Below are 18,338 nucleotides of genomic sequence, written 5' to 3' on the forward strand. Positions count from 1 at the left end.
AGGGGGCTTTTCTCGGGATAAGACACGGGCAAGGAAGGGGGGCAGCATTTGTTTTTCTTCAAACCAGGATCTGATCAGCAGGAGTCAAGGACATAGGTTTCATTAGCCTTATCAGAAGGGACTGCAGTCCCCGAAGCACTGCGAAAGAAGCACGCGCTTCTTTTTTTTGCGTCTTTCTAGTACATTTTCATACGTAATTAAAAAAACACATGGACATAAATATGCTCTTAGAGGAACATTCTTATTACAGATTTTGGACAATCTCCGAATCCTGGACTCCAGGCTCCAAATTAGCTTTCCCAGCCCGTTGCGTATAATTCGTGCAGTTATTAGGGGGGAAAAAAGTTTCAGCGCTTGCTAATTATCATTCAGTAAAACACAACTAGCGCAGCAATTCTGAATTCTGAATACATGAAGGTCTTTTAACGTACGCGTGCATTTTACATGTAACCCACGGATCACATACTGTACTGTGTCAAAATGAGTGGGAGGAATAGTCAAAATCGCAGACCACCAACCAAGAGTAGCATGAGTGTGTGTGTGGGGGGGTGTATATTATTTAAACGTAAATCTGGTCTTTTCATCTCCGGGCTAACGTCTGAAAGGCGTGTCGCCTGTACTCAAACTGAGCCGCTGAGGTGCGACAGTGCCCGGAGCGCCATTCGCAGTGGCTGCCTTTTCACCTTGACCTGCCCAGGACAACCAGCAGTGAGCAAGACGAGATCGGGACTGCGTGTGTCATCTTTGTGGCCGGTGCGTCCTTTTTTAAAGTTTCTTATGCAGAGAGTAAAAAGAAAGAAGAAGAGGCATTGCTGAGCTCGTCGCATTTAGTTTCTGGATCTTTAATTTTTTTTCGCTGTGAAATGGGGAACACGTCCCAGCCCATAACTTCCCTTTTGTATGATGGTTTTCAACACCACCTGTAGCCACGCCTGGAGCTGTAAGGTGAGCGCTTTCAATTAAAGTTCAGTGGAGAAGGAACTTTCTGCGAGGAAGTTCTACCATTCCAAAGCTTTACAGATGTATGACTATGCCGATACGCGACACATGTAAGTGAACACTACTTTAAGCAGTCATTACTTCATTTTATTCATTAATAAATTCGCTTCCTCGTATTGTTCTATTTTAAAAATACTACAATAAAACTCGAACAGCTGCGTTTGTGTAATCTGCAAGTAATATCTACAAACAGGTGGAAAATATGTAAATTATCTTTGTAACTAAATCGCGTTTTTTATATATATATTGTAGCCCCCGTTGCGTTACAATATACACACAACTGTTGAGCAAGAATATGAATCCCAAAACATCACTTCTGAGAAAAAAAAAAGCTAGGATCCTTAGAACGGTCTTCAGCTGGAAATTCAGAGAACCAGTATCTATAGACTGCAATTTACAGGCAAGACGAGTGAATACGACAAAGCTTAAACGTTTAAGAGCCTTATAAGTCAAAAACAATACTTTAAAATCCGTCTTTAATAGCAGATGCAGGGACGCCCGAACAGGGCTGGTGTAGTCACAGAATAAGTACTTATTTAAAGATTTCTTTCAAGGCTACAATCACCTGCAGAGGAGAAGCGCCGCAGTCGAACGACCCGAGATTAGGCGCGACGATCTGCTGGAATTTGATATTCCAAATAATTTGATATTTATATTTACACCAACAACATTACTTTCTTAAAACCATTATCTGACCAAATAACAGCACATATGTTAAACATACCTTATTTTGCATTGTGCTTACTTCACAAGATGTTTATTTCAATCCCTGCTAGTCATTAATTTCCACAGCCGTTTAATATGGAATCAGCATGAAAGTCATTCAAAAATTTAAAACTCTGATTCCTATCTTGTCCATATTATTATGGCGGAAAATAAAGATTCTTGAATTTATTGATTCCCTCAGGGTCTCAATACATTCAGAAATAAATTGGCCTTTGTTTACAAAATTGGTGGGTCTAGGAGGAGATTAGTGTATTTTTTCAGTAATAGTAGTCTACGTCAGGGCTGCGCGGTTCCACAATCCCCTGATCATGACTGCAAGCAAGCCCTGGAACCACCAGACTGTTGTCTGTTTTACAGAATGATGTCTGGCAGAAAGATGCTTCTCTGGCACCTATCTGACAAAAAGGCTCTTGGTTGTCCCCTCTTTATCCTGCTTCTTCTCTGCAACGCTCCTGAAGGTAAGACCACAACAGCGAATGAACCAGGTGCTCATTCCACAGTGACGCAGCTGAAGATGTAGCTTTGGAATAAAAATGATCAAGTTGTATGGAAGAACAACTCATTAATTAATTGAAGTTCTTATTCTTTCTAGATTAGGGCCTACAGGGGAGATTTCTGCACATGTAAACGTCCAGATGGTAGTTTGAATTGACATCCTCACTGTAGTTTGTACTTTGGCATACTAAGTCAATGGAATATTTTGTTTTAATTTAGAATGGTACAGCTGTAATTGTGGTGTATTGTGTGGGATTTTTCACGTGAAAGCCATTCATCTGTAGTGGAGAGCTGTCTGCTACAGGTAAAGAACTCTGCTTCTCCTTAAGGAAATTATTTGTGGGCACTTTTAACCAAACGCATGCAAGGCTGGGTATGGCCATTTCCGCTTGTGCAGAACACAGGCTTGAGCTGTTGTGGTGTTTGTGGTTCAGAGGTGTAAGGTCCTGTGTTGTTGGCAGATTGTTATTGTACTCAGAGCGCACAGGTGACAGATCTCCATGACCAACATTTAGATGCCCTTCTATACTGAGGCCATCGTCTGCTCCCTGTCTCTGTGCAAAACACAACGAGAAAAACTTCAAAAGCACTTGCTGACCAAAAAGAGGGCATTAAACTTCACCCCGCCTATACACTGTACAGTGCAGCGAGGCCATGTTGGTGGAAAGGGCAGGGCTTTTTTCTTCATTTCAAACAAGACTGGCTACAAGCTCTTAGCATTTACTGACGTAATTGTCATTCCAGTAATATTATTGATACCGTGCTAAGCAACTAGCCATGTAGTGTGTACATTTCTTGTAGAGTCAAGCCTTTTGATGTACTGGATGAAGTACTTTTAACTGATTTTGTATTGATCTCGAAGGGAACATGAGGTGATACAGCAGCCCAGCCCAAGACAAGCAAAAACAGACATCAGAACAGACTAAAAATTAAAATAAGTACAGCCATACAAAATCAAATAAATAGAGTTAGGTGTGTCCAAAATATGCTAATAGTCACTGTAAAACAACAAAATATGTGCAAAAATATATATGTGGTAGCAGTATTACACACCATTTGTTTGCTGTATTTGTGATGTTTTATTTGGTGGGTGCTGGGGGTGGTTGCAGACTCTCATTCTGGCAGCAGTAGCAGTCCAGTCTACACCATCTTCCTGATGCATTTAGCAAACGCTAAACATTTTCAGAATCCAGGATATCTATTGCGTTCAGTCACACTTGGAACAGTTGCAGTGTGTTAGAATGAAATGTTCTTAAGGTTTTCAGATTTCCTTTTGAGGAGGCAAAAAAACCCTTACAGAAGGGGTCCCTAACACTGGTCTTGGGGGACCCCAGCACCTGCTTGTTTTCTGAGCAGCCCAGCTGTGTGTCTAATTGAACCCTGAATTCAATTTGCAGGTATTCAGGTCTCTGTGACCAGGCTTGGGAGCCCCTGTCTTACAGTGCTGGAGTATCCAGTTACTGGGCCCATTGATCAAGCAGAATTTTGATTTCCTGATTTATTGAACAATGTATTAATCATTTTGGTTGCAAAAAAACCCCCAAAACAGTTGTTATTGATTTGAGAGGGTCCAGTTTTTTCAGATCCAGAACCAAATTTTCTTTTTAGGTAGGTTGTGGGTGACATCTAGTGGCATTCAATGGCATAATGACAAAAAGGAAGTTACAAATACAGGAAAATCATGCAGTACTTAATTGACTTACAGTATACTGACTGTACTGTAACATTTTAACAGTGGACCTTACTTCAGATTTTTAAGGCAGACAAAAGTTAGAGATTCCTTAAAAATATATTATCGGTAAAGGCCAATATCCGTATTTAACATGCAATTTGAACAGCATTCTTCAAATACCACAGAAATGAAACGATTTCAAACAACAGCTAGGTGTCTATTCAGAGCGGTCTATAAATAAGTCAATGATGATATCATCCACCATGAGATTGCCTTGTAGGTATTGTTTACACTGTCAGAAGGTTGACAGTCCAGTTTCGGATTCATGTTGGCTTATTCAGAGGGAGGCGTGGCCGGGTGACACGCAGGAAGCACGAGGGAGAGTGTGACAGGTGTGTCGGTGCAGAAGGAGAAGGGTTTGGCAGTGACATAGCCAGGTTGTGAAATAATAGGACCTAGACAGACTGTGCAATCTGAGTAACTGAAAACTTTTACAAAAACCTTTACATTGACAGTTATCAGCACCCTATGCCTAAAACATCATTACTCACTGTACCATTAAGTAATGAGATGTGCATATCTGATACTTATCCCCCTTTTGCATTTTATCCAAGTAAGTTGCAGACAGGTGTTCCAGTGAGTTAAAAGGACTTTTGAAAGAAATTCAGGGAGGAGGCCAGACCCCAACCTCTCCCACGTCTGCTCCTGTGGACGTAATATCTCGTCCCCAGAGCACCCGCCGGCGCATCCCTCCCTCCACCACATCGTCACCCTTGCCGTGGCTCCCTGGCTCATTCCTCGCAAAACCAGTCAGCCTCGCCTTTGAGACAGAGCTGCAGTCTCCTCTGACAATAGAGAGCAACGCCAACAGAACAGCTCATCTGAATCCTGCCACTCCTGCACAGCAATTAGGGATAGGCTGAACAACTGGACTCTTTTAAGGCACACCCTCCAAGTGCATCTATATTATTATATTTATAAAGCCCCTTGCCAAACCCAAGGGCACGATACACAGTGATAAAGAAAGAGAAAATACATATAACACACCGTATAGCATGTTATATGGGAGACACATGGGGGCTCAGATGATGGAATAGTATGATCGGTTAAAGATGGCTGGGTCAGAGTTATAGCTGCTAACATAGCAAACCCAGGAAGAGGTACAGTATTAGGAAGCACTGGCACCATTGCACCACAGTACAGTGGAGATTAACAGGTCATTGAAGGCAGTGGGTACCCATCCTAATGCGAATGGAACTAGAAGCAGTAGTTTACCAGGAGAATAGAGAGCATACAATGCACCTGTTTGATACAGCAGTAACAGTTTGTAATCTTTCTTCCCCCCCCACCAGGGGATGGGTACTTCCTGGGAGGGTCCAAGGCGGTGTTTCCGAGCGGCTGTAGTCAGTACTGGACAGTCGCGGAAGACGTGCACGTACCCCAGCTCACGCAGCTGACTGTGTGTGTGGACATCAGGCTCCGAGTCTCTGGGGACTGGACCGCTTTCACGTACAGCACGACGCAGTCCCAGTCGCAAGACCTGGCCATCACCGGGGATAAGAAAAATGTTTACGTGTGGCTATTGGGCGTGCAGTTTCCGTTCCCCGTGAACCTCTCCTTAAATACTTGGTACCACGTCTGCCTGAAGCTAAATGGACAAAAACAGAGCATCAGTCTTGACATTAATGGATCCCCCTCAGTGCTGAAGGTCAACACCACCGTTGTGCCTGCAGGGGGCGCCCTGGTGCTGGGCTGCAAAGATAGCTCCACACAGCGGCCTTCCCAAAATCCCGGGCAGGCAGAGCTGTACCTTTTCCGGGTGTGGAGTGATATCAACAGCCACGGCACCTGCGAAGATGGGAATGTCATCGGCTGGGATTCGGAGCAGTGGATCTTCAGTAAGGAGACGCAGGTCCCCGACGCCTCCCTGACATGCAGTAAGCACGCCATTTTTCAGAACACAATAGGGTGTCTGCAGTTTTTGCTTGCACTTCACAATTGGACACGGTTCGCTGTCAGTTTTAGTCTTTAAAAGTCCGTTTTAAAAGCAGGAAGCCTTTAGAGGCTTGATGTATTTAACATGGATTTCACTCTTTCACAATAAAAGAGAATGTTGTATCAGGTTGACCTTTCTCATTTAAATGTAACTCAAACTGGTACAGAGGACAAACACCCAGCCCATTGAGGACTGCAGACCTACTGTACCAAAGCCAGCTGTGCTATGTACAGGAAAGCTGGGAGATTGTCGTGGTGTCTTTGCTGATCAGAGTCCTTTTGTTTTCTGGCCTGTGTGGTCATTTGGCTGTTTGCTAGGAAGAAAAAATATTATCTTGTATTTCCCTGCAGCCTAGTAATACTGTATCATTTTCTCTTCCCTTACCAACGGTGTTTTTACCTCCTCTCTCCTTAGGTCTCACTTCAACCACAGTGCCCCCAGTGGCTAATCCTTCCCAAGGTGAGCAGGAGCATGTTATGTTTTATATAATTAAATATATATATATTTTCTCAGATCATAAATTGTAAAAGATAACGCCACTGCTCCAAAAAAGGGTTTGCCGCACTTTCTTGATGTTAAGTCTAGAAGTGAACATAAACTGAATTACTTTAGCTGTAAAAGTGTGCTGGCAAAATCAAATCTATGTAAGGAATGCTATAAAAGTAGTTGTCCGTACAAAAATAAACTAGGGATGATCAGTTACTATAGGAATCTTCTGGTTCTCTATACAGTTTTAATAGAAATTCGGGCCTTTTCCATAGAAAAATAGAGTTCCCTTATGCTCTTCTGATAAGGGTGCGGTAGTCAGTATGTTTATTCCAGGGGGTTGGTATCATTAGCTGGGTATGCTACTGAGCATCACAGCCATATATTAGCATTTTACTAATGGAGTTGCACTGATTAGAGACTTGCATCTGTGCAATAAAACCTCAGACCTGCTATTGGGCTGTAGCACTGTTTATCTAACACTATTTTGTTGCCAGTTTTCATTGTCCAAAAATAGCAACACTGAAGTCATCTATGTGTAACAATGAGGCATCCAAAAGTCAGTGCAGGAAGGCAGGAGAGCTGTGTGCAGGGATGTTACTCCAACTATTTCCCAACATGCCCTGCTCCTCTTACCACCTTCTTCAAAGACACCAGAGCTCAATTTTTAAACAGCCTGATTATCTTTCTGAAAGAGCACTTTCACACACTGTGCACAGCGTGTCAGCCAGCACCTACCGGCAAGCAAGTAAGAAACTGTCACGGTAGACTTTAGGCAGCTGTTTGCCAGTAACCTACCCACCAAGAGACCGGGAAGTGTGCTCAGGCGAAGGTCCAATTTTTTTCAGTTGCATGAAATCTGATAAAGGCCATATTTTTGTTTTTTTAAACTGCATTGAACTTTTAACTTTTATTGTGTCATCTTTACTTTCTTGACTCCAGATTTCTTGAGAAAGATTCAAGTCTACATGTAGTAAAGTAATGGGAAGATACAGTCACTGCATCTGTATATAATTACAGATAGATCTGGTGCTCTCTATATTCAATGTAGCAAGTATCGGGATGATATCTGCATGCTGGTGTTATTTAGGGACATACTCCAGGTTTCCTTGGTGAAAGGAGTTCCCTTTTCTTCTGGGGGATTTGTAAAAGGTTTGGGCATGCAGTTGACTTTTTTCAGATTTTTTTTTTGGGGGGGGGGGGTGGAGGACGAGTAGGGGTTAAGGATATGTTTTGTCTTAACCTATAGGGACAGATTTCACAGATACGTTTACTCGGTTGGGGGTAGAAATAAAGCATAGATTATAACCCAGATTAACCCATTCTTTATGCTCAGCTTCATGGCGGTGTTACATTTCTAACTTTTTAGGATACAAACGTGTTAGACGCCAAGGTAAGACCCCTGCAGCTCACAGCTCTGCATCTCACCTGTCCCTTGCGTGGATTGTGTCTGGTGTGGGGGGGGTGCTCGCAGCTCTGCCTTCTGTTCTGTCTCCCCTCTTGCTCAGGTTTTTAAGGACTGCGAGAGGCATTCCCAAGCATTGAATTCCCATCGGTGTGCGGAAAACCAAGCCGAGGTCCGGTGCTTTTCTGATACATCCTAAGCTTGAGTCCAGTCTGAAGTAGTTTTATGGCACATTGCAGGGAAGCACAAGTGATGACCATCAATACTGGAAACTCCATTAACTAAATTATTAATTTGCTTAACAGACAGTCTTATCCAGGGTGACTTCTAAAGTACTCGGTTTACCTTGAGGAAACAAGATATGATCACATAATAAAATGACAATTTCGATTAATATAAAGAAATAAGACTGGAAGCAGAACACTCGTAAAAAAAGTGAAACAAGATCTCTGGTCAGCATAGGCTTGGATCATTGTGCCATTTTTTTAAAGGGCCATTTCCACTGAAAAACTGATCTCCAGTGTTTAACTGGATTCAACCTTAAAACAGTTCAGCTTCATTTAAAGCTTGTAAGCAATTGCTCTTGTACATATTCCAATTCAGTCAATGTATAAAGCTAAGTAGGATATAGAATTTGTTATGTATTAACCATTGGCTTTAATAGATACATTGGACTTTTATGAGGTTTTGTTGTGTTTGTGGAAAGCAATGAATCAAAACCCCCACAGGAGCTCACATCAGCACACAGGCCAGCTCTGAGGAATTCCTTCCATGAGGGAAGAAACGATTCACAGGACAGGAAAAACTGAGCAGAAATCTCAGTTAAAAGAAAATCGGGGGGGAATAATTTATTGTCATATCATATGAACATTAAGTCTGGTACTTTCTGAAAACCTGCGACAGAAAAGCTCAATTCAACCAGTCTAGATCCACATACAACTAAGAGGTATCAAAATGCTGATCTTTTATTCACACTTATTTGTATTGTATTACATTTGTAGGATTCTTAAGTTACTGCTGCTCAGATTCTTCAAATCGGAAAAATGTCGGTGTCATCAACAGGCAGAACAGTTTTCTTTTCTTTTCATTTGAAGCATCAGACAGGCTTGTACTCTTCAGGTTATCCAAACTAGATACCTGGCCTGTACCACAGAGAAGAGAAACACCTTCACCGACAGCCATTAGTAAGTGCAGCCCCTGTGACAGCCCGAGTGAAAGAAGATGGCTCACAGGGCCTGAGCACTTTGAAACCCACAATGAGCCAAAGAAGCACAGGGACAAAAATCAATATTGTAGCAACTGGCAGCATGAAATAAAACCTTACTGTTCCTACGCAGCCCTAAAGAGACACAAACTCCCCTGAATCACATTTTTATACTAAAAAGACTTCATCATACCTGCGTAAGAATGTGTAATTCCTATCCATATCCAATTAACTAAGAATGACCAAATTCACCTCTATTTACAGGTATTAGAGGCCTAAACTCACCCCTAGTGGCAGAACAGCTGAAATAAGTATTTTAACAGTCTTTTCGGCCCATAGGAAGTTATATTACCTTATATGTAATTCCATTAAACACATGGTATCTTGTAAAGCACTCTGTGCTGTTTAAGTCGGAATGGTATTCTATGGCTTTTCTATTAGAGTATTGTATCGCAGTACCTGACCGTGCATAGTGGGAAAATAGCACTCTCTGGTGTCGGCTCTGTTACTTCATAAGCCGTACGACACAGAGTGTGGCACTGGGTGCAATGAGGCAAACCCACAGATAAGAGCAGGAAAGGCTGACAGGACCTCCACACAGGGAGCCGCTAATGGATTTTAGTCTCACCTGCTTGCTCCACTGGCTTCCCGTACCAAGAGCGCTTTAGTTAATGCATAAAACAGGTAAATGTACGGAAAATTAGATAAAAAATTTACGGAAAATTAGATAAAAAAGGATATGTAAGAGAACAAGGAGACTGTATCTGGCTGTAAAAGCAGTTTGTTTACATACACAGAACATTACGCAGAGAACGCATTCTTTTTCTTGTTGCTATTTTAAGAAGTGCCCAGACGAGATTCTCATGATTGTTTCGGTGCTTCAGTTTCAGTGATTCACTCTGCTACTGCAGGAGCACCTCTGGGCCACACAGGACTCACAAGGGTTTGAAATATGCCACAGCCCCTACCCTAAGCAAATAAACATGTCTGTGGTGCTCTTAATAGGTTTTGTAAAGTGACGGAGCTTCTTCTTACACAAATACACCACATGTCATAAAGCTCTGTGAAATTTCAGAAACCAAGAAAGCTTATTCCTAACAAGGTCTGTGTCCTCTCCTGCACTTGTTCTTCAGTTTCAGGCACAGACACAACCCCTGTTACTGCAACAACTCTCTCTGCAGTCATTCCTGCTTTAATTCTGGGTAATTGTGGCCAAATGATCTGCTGATCCGCTCTGATTAAACCAATTCTGATTAGATTCTTTACCATTTGCTGAATCCTAAGGCGAACGTTTGTTTTCCCTTCAGTGCTCAACGTTACTGTTCCAGCAGTACTCCCTACAGCTCCTACAGCCGACGGTGAGCAGACAAAAAGACAGTTTGGGAAAAGACACGCTGATCACAGAGGGGGGACTGGGAATCAGAGAAGAGTCCTTGTTGCACAGCATTTTAATACATTGCATGTTTAGGAGATGCAGTTTCTTACATACTGCATGCCAGCACTGTTGGCTGGATATTTGAATGCTGTCACCTCACGCTGAATACATGTCTCAAATACAGCCATGAAGTGAAGATAATAACGCTTTTGCTTTTCAGAACCATTTGTACAAGAGCGGGCAGCTCATAAAACATTACACATGTTTTAAGTTGCCCACCGTAGTTTTTCCCTTTTCTGGTTCTCTGTGCCAGTTTCTGTCTTTGATTTGTGTTGCTTTTGTTTGTTGCTGCAGAGTGCAATGCAGACGCATGTCCTTTGCTTGGAACTCTTTACGTGAGAGTGTCTGGTGATGGGATTCAGCAGTTTCCTGGATGGCTTCCGATGGTATAAGGGGAACATGTGGAGTTGTCATGCACAAACCGACTTGCTGGTCTGAGGCTGTGGCCTTTAGCTACTGTGTGGGATTGAAAATAAAAAATCCCACAAAAAAATTTTACAATATTCACATTGAAAACAAAGTATCGTACAAACATTATATTTCAGAATCACAGCAAAAAACAGACCCAGAGCTGTGGTATAATGGCTTTTATCTAAGACTCAACTGCCCTGGAAAACGAATGTGTTTTTTTTTCCAGAGCCGGCTAACTCTAAATCTACAACACAAGCCACAACAAGCCTGCCTTCTGGTAAGCAGCAATATCACAGAGAAAACATTGTAAACACTGTAATGACTTTGGCAATTAAATACTAAGAATTGAGACTAACCCATACAGTCATGTTTTTCAGTTTTGTCTCAAGTTGCAGAATACTGTAGTTAAAGCCTGTATCTAAAACACATGGAGCAGGTAATCAGGAGACACTCAAAGGAAATATACGATGCAGAGCAAATTGAAAGTAGAAATACAATTAACCACGACAACAAGGTTTTATGAAACAAAATAACTGACTCCAAAGGTTCTCTTGTAACAAGAGAGGTAAAAAACAATTTAGCTGGGAGGCTGTTGTACATGGGACAGGTTTGTTCAAGGTACGGAGAAATCCAAAGATCTAAATGAGTTGATGACAAAGAGACCAAAAGCCAGTCCTCATGTGTGTCTGCTTCGGTTTCATTGACTCGCTCCTGTCCAGCTGGACCCAGCACAGGACCTGTAGCTGTTGGTAAGCAAGGACAGGAGCACTACTGGACCACACAGGACTCACAAGGGTTTTCACTGAGAAACTTCTAAAAGGACACGAGGGGAAAGTGTGCTTAGGAGACAGAGGTTTAGAAATGCACAGAGCTGATGCCACAGAGGCCTTGACTGCATTCTCCTGTGTGTCTGTGCTTCAGCTTCAGGGTCTACCTCCACTGCCCCCTCTGTGAACACCCCCAGTATGACAACGCCGGCTGCATCAGGTGAGCGTACAGGGCTAGGGTTAAAGTACTGGGGTGGGATGCTTTATGAATATCAGAGTTACAGAAGGTGTGTACACACCATGATCACACATGATGCAGAATCAGGGAAATGGAAAAGACTCTTGGCACGCAGAAGGTCCTCCTGTTTCTGGTGTTACGAGCTGCAGACTTTCATGCAAGGCTCCATCAACTGTTGAATTTTTAAAGCTTTTCAGATTCATCAGGACAATTTGTACAAGACACCCGAAGAAGGCTCCGCAGCCAAAACATTGTGTTTCTTTTCTTCTCTTTTCAGCGTGGAATAAACCTTAACTTGTTACTTTGTACAAGTTACACGGCATTGTGTAATACCTGACGTGGACCTTGCACTTTGGAATAGATGATTTTTTTCCAGAAGAAGTTAGAGCAGAGTAGTATAAACGTATTGAGAAGTCATGAGGAAACTGACTTGTCATTCTTTAGCAAGTAACCCTTCAGTGAGTTCATGTCCTAGATAAAATGATGGAAAAACTAGGTGTCAGACAAGACTCCTTTTGCAAAACAGTTTAATCCAATTCACATTTTACCAGCTACAGCCTCTTGCATGAACCAAGACTGCTTGGCTGACTGAATATATTAATTGAATATATTATTGTACAAGAGCCTTTTTTTACATGACACAAGAAAAAGAACGAGAAAATAATTAACAGGACAGGTTCAGAGTTTCAGAAATCCAAAGTCTAAATGAGTTGATGACAAAGAGATGAAAAGCCAGTCCTCATGTGTGTCTCTGCTTCAGTTTCAGTGACTCGCTCTGCGACTGCTGCTGGGGGCACCGCCAGTACCAGGACCCAGGCTGTGGCAGGTGAGGAGTCCAGACTGATGTCAGGGACACAGGAAGCATGAAAGCCTGCGCTCTGTCTTGTGTGTTAATGTGCTCACCTGCCTTCTCCCATCAGCACTCAGCACCACCCCTGCAGATCCACTCAGCACAAAACCTGCCAGTTAGCAAGGACAGGGGCAGCCAGGGCTGGGCCTAGCTTTTTGGAGGCCCTAGGCAAGATCTTGGAGAGGGGCCCCTCCAGATCACATTTTGTGCATATACTCAGATTATCAGCTTCCATCCTAAACTTATTTGACCATTTAGAACAATCGAATAAATATATGAATTTCATATCTAGAAAACTTTTATCAAGCAGCTCTGAAGAACATGCAATAAATAATGTGAAACATAAACCTGTTAACTTCTAGTAAAACACATAGTCTTTTGAGTCCAGCTAGAAAATGTGGCTTGTCTATCATCCATCTTCTTTTTCTCAGCACCTGATAGGTACGTCCTTTTGGAGGAGGATGTGTGTTTACCAGTTACAACTACGTAATTTTCATTTGAAACCATTAAAACATAGTTTGCAGCGCAAGTAAAAGGTCACTTTTAATGTTTCACTTCATGTTAGATGTAAGGAAAAACTAATACAATTAATTATCACAAACGTTCCTACTTTAAACATAAACAGCATTCGGTGTAGCAGCAGCTGAAACCTCACTGATATTGTCATCTTACAGTGAAGATAAGTTTCCACCACTACATTTTTACATTCACAGCTGATTATATTACAATTTAAAAGGATCAAACTATAACAGACTAGATTAGCCCTGCAGAAAATGAAAGAGCCACTGGAGGGAAGTTTTGGGTCACACTTGAACATGCTGATTAAAAAAAAAATGTTGTAATGCACATTGAGGGGGCCCCCTGGTGGCCTTGGGGACCTAGGCAGTGATTCCAAAATGTCCTTGACTGCATTCTCCTGTGTGTCTGTGCTTCAGCTTCTGGGTCTACCTCCACTGCCCCCTCTGCGAACACCCCCAGTACGACAACGCCGGCTGCATCAGGTGAGCATATTAGTTTAAGGTTTGAAACATGCAACTGTCTGTACTCTGAACAAATAAGTTCGGGTTGCACTTATTAGGTTTTATCATGTGTTAAGAGCTTGTTTCAAACTGGGATTTGATTTAGCCTCTCCTGTTAGTCTGTGCCTCACCAACGATCAGTGCATCCACAGGCACTGATGATGATGATGCACCTGTGCTTCCATTACAGGGTCAGGTGCAACCATATACAATGCAGCTACTCCTTCAGCTTCCGCAGGTAAGGGAAAGAGATGCCGAAGGGCAGGCTCTGCACATCCATGGGATGTCAGTATGCTTAATCATTTTCCATTTAACGTTTTAACTTACTCCAACAACTTCAACTGCAGTGCACTCCACTAGTAAGCACAGAAGGAGAACAGGTGCCCTGGGCGTGATGTGCTTCAGAGCTTTTCACTCTTAAAATGTTCAACATAAGCCAGCCCAGGCCGTACACCCACAGAACTCAAAATCCCACAAGCACGTTTATCAAAACAGGGCTGAGAAGGCAGTGTTATAATGCCCACATGCTAACAGTCCATTCACATCGTAACTATGGACAAGATGACACATGGGGCTCTGCTGATCAAATGCATGCAACATTTAATTTAAAAGGAAATCAGAAGTCACTAATTTTACTGTCAGTGACAGCTGACTTTAATCTTGTTTACTTCATTCTGATCAGATCAGTCTTTCTTTTCAGTGTCTAATTCTACCACTGCTGCCACTAATGCAGCCGGAACTGTGTCTAACACTACAGACAATCCAGCAGAACACCTCTCCACCCCAGCTGGTAAGCACTGCTACCCCAGAATATATAAGAACTGCATATAATATGGTAAAAGTAAAAGTATTGAGCACAGTACTTACCGGTCTGTGTACAGAGCAATGTCGCTTGATCTCTCATACAGTGCAAGCAGGACCATCAGTTCTCTCTGGGGTTTGCTGTGCAAACTCCAGCTCTCCATGCAAAAGGAAATGAGTGCAGATGGTCACCTCTTCCAAATGGCTTGTTAACTCCATTCTGATCATTTGATTGCAGTGTCCACTGCTGCTGCTTCCCATAGTACGTCCATCACAACCACTGCCAGCGAGACAACAGGTAGGATTTACCGTTTTCTGTCAAATCCCATTGCAGACAGTCACTGCAACGCATTAGAATACAAAATGGCAACGCCTTAGAACACAAATCAGTTTCTTCTGTCTGTTAGAATGTTTTCCATAGTGACATTTGTAACGAATGTCCGGGGGGGATGATGACAACCAACTTCAATCAGACTCGGCTGTCAGTAATTAGCAATCACTCCTGATGTCACTTCCTCCCACCTGCACCTGCCCCTGGGTCACCCCTCACTCTGCAGGGGGCTCCCAGCCTCCTCGTCCCCTGGACAGGAGGTCATCCCCTCAGCCAAGCAGGTTCAACCAAATTTTCACTAAACACTCCAGGACACTTTGCTCTTGAGTGTTGTTTTCCCCCAGGAACTCTAATAAGTCCTCATGATTGCAAACTGAAGTAACGAGCAAAGGAAGAAGACATCCGCTGACATTTGAACCTCAACAAACTATTGAAATTTATTCTCCACCTCTTAAAATAAGAGACTATTGTATGTACCCTAATGCATGTTAATTACTGCAAATACAATTCTAATGCTAGTAACAATTTATTATATGTACTGTACACACACAGGTAGAAAAACACAGGCGCAGGAATTGAATGGGACTTTTCCTACAAATTGTGATGCAAATTAAAAAGATTATTATGCTCCATTTACTCCATTTTAACCCAACACAGCTGACAAAAAATAAGTAGTATCAAACAGCAACACTTACCCTTAAGATATACACACATCTTCTTGTATTTAATTTAGTCTGTTTGTATGTCCAGGCACTTCTGATTTCAACAGCCATGCTCTCACAGTGGGGGGTGGGGAGGGGGGTGGGTGTGGATATGAGGGGGAGGGGCCTTCTGGGATTTGTAGTTCTAGAGCAGGGGTATCAAGGTCAGTTCTCTGAGGGCCTAGGAACTTCTGGTTTTTGTTCCAACCTGAAGACACCAGGCCATGCGGGAAATGAGTCTGACAGCTCTGTTCAGACCAGTGTAGACTGGCTTCTTCTTACTCATTTGAAATGCTTAAGGGTAAACATCATGTATTATTAATATTTTATTTACATTTGTTGATGACCTCAGGAGCATATTGCTTGATTGCTTCAGAACTCGTATATGTAGCCTCTGTCCTTCTGGAGGGGAATGAGATGTGTTGAATCACGAGATCACCATATACAGAGGTGTTGGGGAGAATAATGTCAGAACTGTATTGGCCTGGACAGAGGTTTTGTGATCTCTATTTAAACAGGTCAGATAAGCAACCTATAGGGCATCAAACCCTTTCTCTTCTCCAGTACAGTTCCCTTCGGGCCAGGCTACAAGACTGCCAGTTCAATTGCAGTACCCGGCCAGAGAAACAGTTTCTCTCCGTGCTGAGAAATATCGCTCTTAGAAATTAATATCCAGCTTTTTGTGCCAAAGGAAATGTTTGCAGTTGGCCACTGTTTGCAGCCATTTGTTTATGCCATTCTGACCAGATGAATTTTTGTTTCAGTGTTTAATTCTACCACGTCCACCAGAGCATCCAGTACTACTGCTATTTCTCCAGAATCACCTGCTACACAAAACAGTAAGCATTGAGATCTGGGAGTATCTAACCAAGCACCAGGCACCAGCACATGAAAGGAAAGACATAACACTGTAGTTACCTGTTTGTCTAGGTCCTGTGCAATGTCCTCTGATTCCTCATACAGCAGGTTTCTGTGCAGACTTCTCAAGCACTCAATGCAGAAGGAAACATGTTTAGATGGAAATACGTTTAGACTGCACTCCACTTGTTTACTTCACTCTGATCAGATGGTCTTTCTTTTTAGTGTCTGATGCTGTGACTCCTTCCTCTAACACAACCAGCACAGTGTCTAACACTACAGCCAGTCCAGCAGTATCGCCTACCACCCCAGCTGGTAAGCACTGCTACCCCAGAATATATAAGAACTGCATATATTATGGTAAAAGTAAAAGTAATGAGCACAGTACTTACCGGTCTGTGTACAGAGCAATGTCACTTGATCTCTCACACAGTGCAAGCAGGACCATCAGTTCTCTCTGGGGTTTGCTGTGCAAACTCCAGCTCTCTATGCAAAAAGAAATGAGTGCAGATGAGATGACCACCTCTTCCAAATGGCTTGTTAACTCCATTCTGATCATTTGATTGCAGTGTCCACTGCTGCTGCCCATAGTACGTCCATCACAACCACTGCCAGTGAGACAACAGGTAGGAGTTACTGTTTTCTGTCAAATCCCATTGCAGACAGTCACTGCAACGCATTAGAATAAAAAATTGCTATCTGGGAATTTATAAGCAAGCATGCAGTACTGTGTATATGACAACATGTAAAGGGAAGTACAGAAGAAGCACAGTAGCTGTGCAGAGTAATATCTTCTGATCTCACATGCCATGAGAACAGTACCATCAGCCCTCTGCAGAGTTTGCTGTGCAAGCTCAAGTTCTCCATGTGAAAGGAAACATGTGCACATGGTCTCCGACTCCAGAACCTTAGTCCGCTTGTCTGTGCCATTCTTTCTTCACAGTGTTGAATGCTACTGCTGTTCCTGATGCGTCTACCTCAGTCACTCCAATCAATGCAACTGGTAGGGTTTGTTTTTCTCTTTTCTGACAGAGACAACTGTCTTTTAAAACAGAGAAAAGCTTTCTCTGTTTTGTCGAGTGCAATCGTAATAAAACCTAACGACTGCAGTCTGAGGCAACAGGGAAAGGTGGCACTGAAACGCTGTCTGTTTGTCACCTCTGTGCCTCTGATGCCCAGCCCAGTCACAGCTGTCATCTGCCTTCTGTGCTGAGACTGGTAAATTAAACAATAAATGAATGACAATCCACGTATGCTTGTGCCCTCACATGCTGATGTGTGCTTCCTTCACAGCATCTAATTATTCCAGCTTATCACCAACTACAGCCTTTCCACAAAACGGTAAGCATCCCAGTCTGACAGTATCAGGCTCTCACACTTCCTGTCCAATTCTGCTCGGTTTCTTATGCTGCAACAGTCTTACTCAAGTCTCCCCTAATGGATGTGTTAATGTCAAATGAGTGAACCTCGCAAGAGACAAGCAGAGACAATAGCTCTGTGAAACACAGAAGATAACGACGGACATTATTGGTGAAAAATGCAACAGAGCTGTTTCTCTCGTTTCAGTATCTAACTCCACTCCAAGGAGCTCATTATGTGCTCATTGATTTCAGTGACCATGTCAGATTGCCCAGTGAAATCAAATCAGGCTGATACAGTGTACTGTGCATTTTTCCACTGATCAATGCATTCAGATGTTTCACATTCGTTATTAGCAAGTGTCCCTGAGTGATGAAAGTGATACACATAGAAATGTGTCAATTGTAGAATCAAATTCATTTGAAGTATGCACATGTTGAGTAAAATAGCTTAATTATTTTAGATATTGAAAAACTTCCTTCTTTCTGCCACTATTGGCACTATTGGATGTGGCTATATGTGAAGTGTAACACAATCACTTACTGTCGGATTTACTTTCCTATACTCATTTTAAATGACAAGATG

General features: G+C 42.5%; 1 protein-coding gene across 7 annotated transcripts in view; it reads left to right on the forward strand.

Moving 5' to 3' along the window:
* Positions 1 to 645: 645 nt before the first annotated feature.
* Positions 646 to 18,338, forward strand: part of adgrg2a (adhesion G protein-coupled receptor G2a) — a 37,431-nt gene continuing 19,738 nt past the window's right edge. The window contains exons 1-18 of one of the 7 annotated variants that reach the window (XM_088920477.1): positions 646 to 945; positions 2,083 to 2,183; positions 5,245 to 5,829; positions 6,303 to 6,347; positions 7,744 to 7,767; positions 10,291 to 10,341; positions 11,056 to 11,106; positions 11,751 to 11,816; positions 12,595 to 12,660; positions 13,620 to 13,685; positions 13,894 to 13,941; positions 14,404 to 14,493; positions 14,743 to 14,802; positions 16,301 to 16,375; positions 16,620 to 16,709; positions 16,964 to 17,020; positions 17,338 to 17,397; positions 17,688 to 17,735. In XM_088920477.1, the coding sequence (XP_088776603.1) occupies positions 2,084 to 2,183; positions 5,245 to 5,829; positions 6,303 to 6,347; positions 7,744 to 7,767; positions 10,291 to 10,341; positions 11,056 to 11,106; positions 11,751 to 11,816; positions 12,595 to 12,660; positions 13,620 to 13,685; positions 13,894 to 13,941; positions 14,404 to 14,493; positions 14,743 to 14,802; positions 16,301 to 16,375; positions 16,620 to 16,709; positions 16,964 to 17,020; positions 17,338 to 17,397; positions 17,688 to 17,735 (1,582 nt within the window). In that variant the 5' untranslated portion in view covers positions 646 to 945; position 2,083. Of the gene's footprint in view, positions 946 to 984; positions 1,050 to 2,082; positions 2,184 to 5,244; positions 5,830 to 6,302; positions 6,348 to 7,743; positions 7,768 to 10,290; positions 10,342 to 11,055; positions 11,107 to 11,750; positions 11,817 to 12,594; positions 12,661 to 13,619; positions 13,686 to 13,893; positions 13,942 to 14,403; positions 14,494 to 14,742; positions 14,803 to 16,300; positions 16,376 to 16,619; positions 16,710 to 16,963; positions 17,021 to 17,337; positions 17,398 to 17,687; positions 17,736 to 18,338 lie in introns of those variants that run through there. The other 6 variants (XM_088920475.1, XM_088920478.1, XM_088920481.1 and 3 more) reach the window with 6 other exon arrangements.

The sequence above is a fragment of the Atractosteus spatula genome, chromosome 7 (genome assembly GCF_055471065.1).
Source record: "Atractosteus spatula isolate fAtrSpa1 chromosome 7, fAtrSpa1.hap1, whole genome shotgun sequence".
In the NCBI taxonomy this organism is placed as follows: domain Eukaryota; kingdom Metazoa; phylum Chordata; class Actinopteri; order Semionotiformes; family Lepisosteidae; genus Atractosteus; species Atractosteus spatula.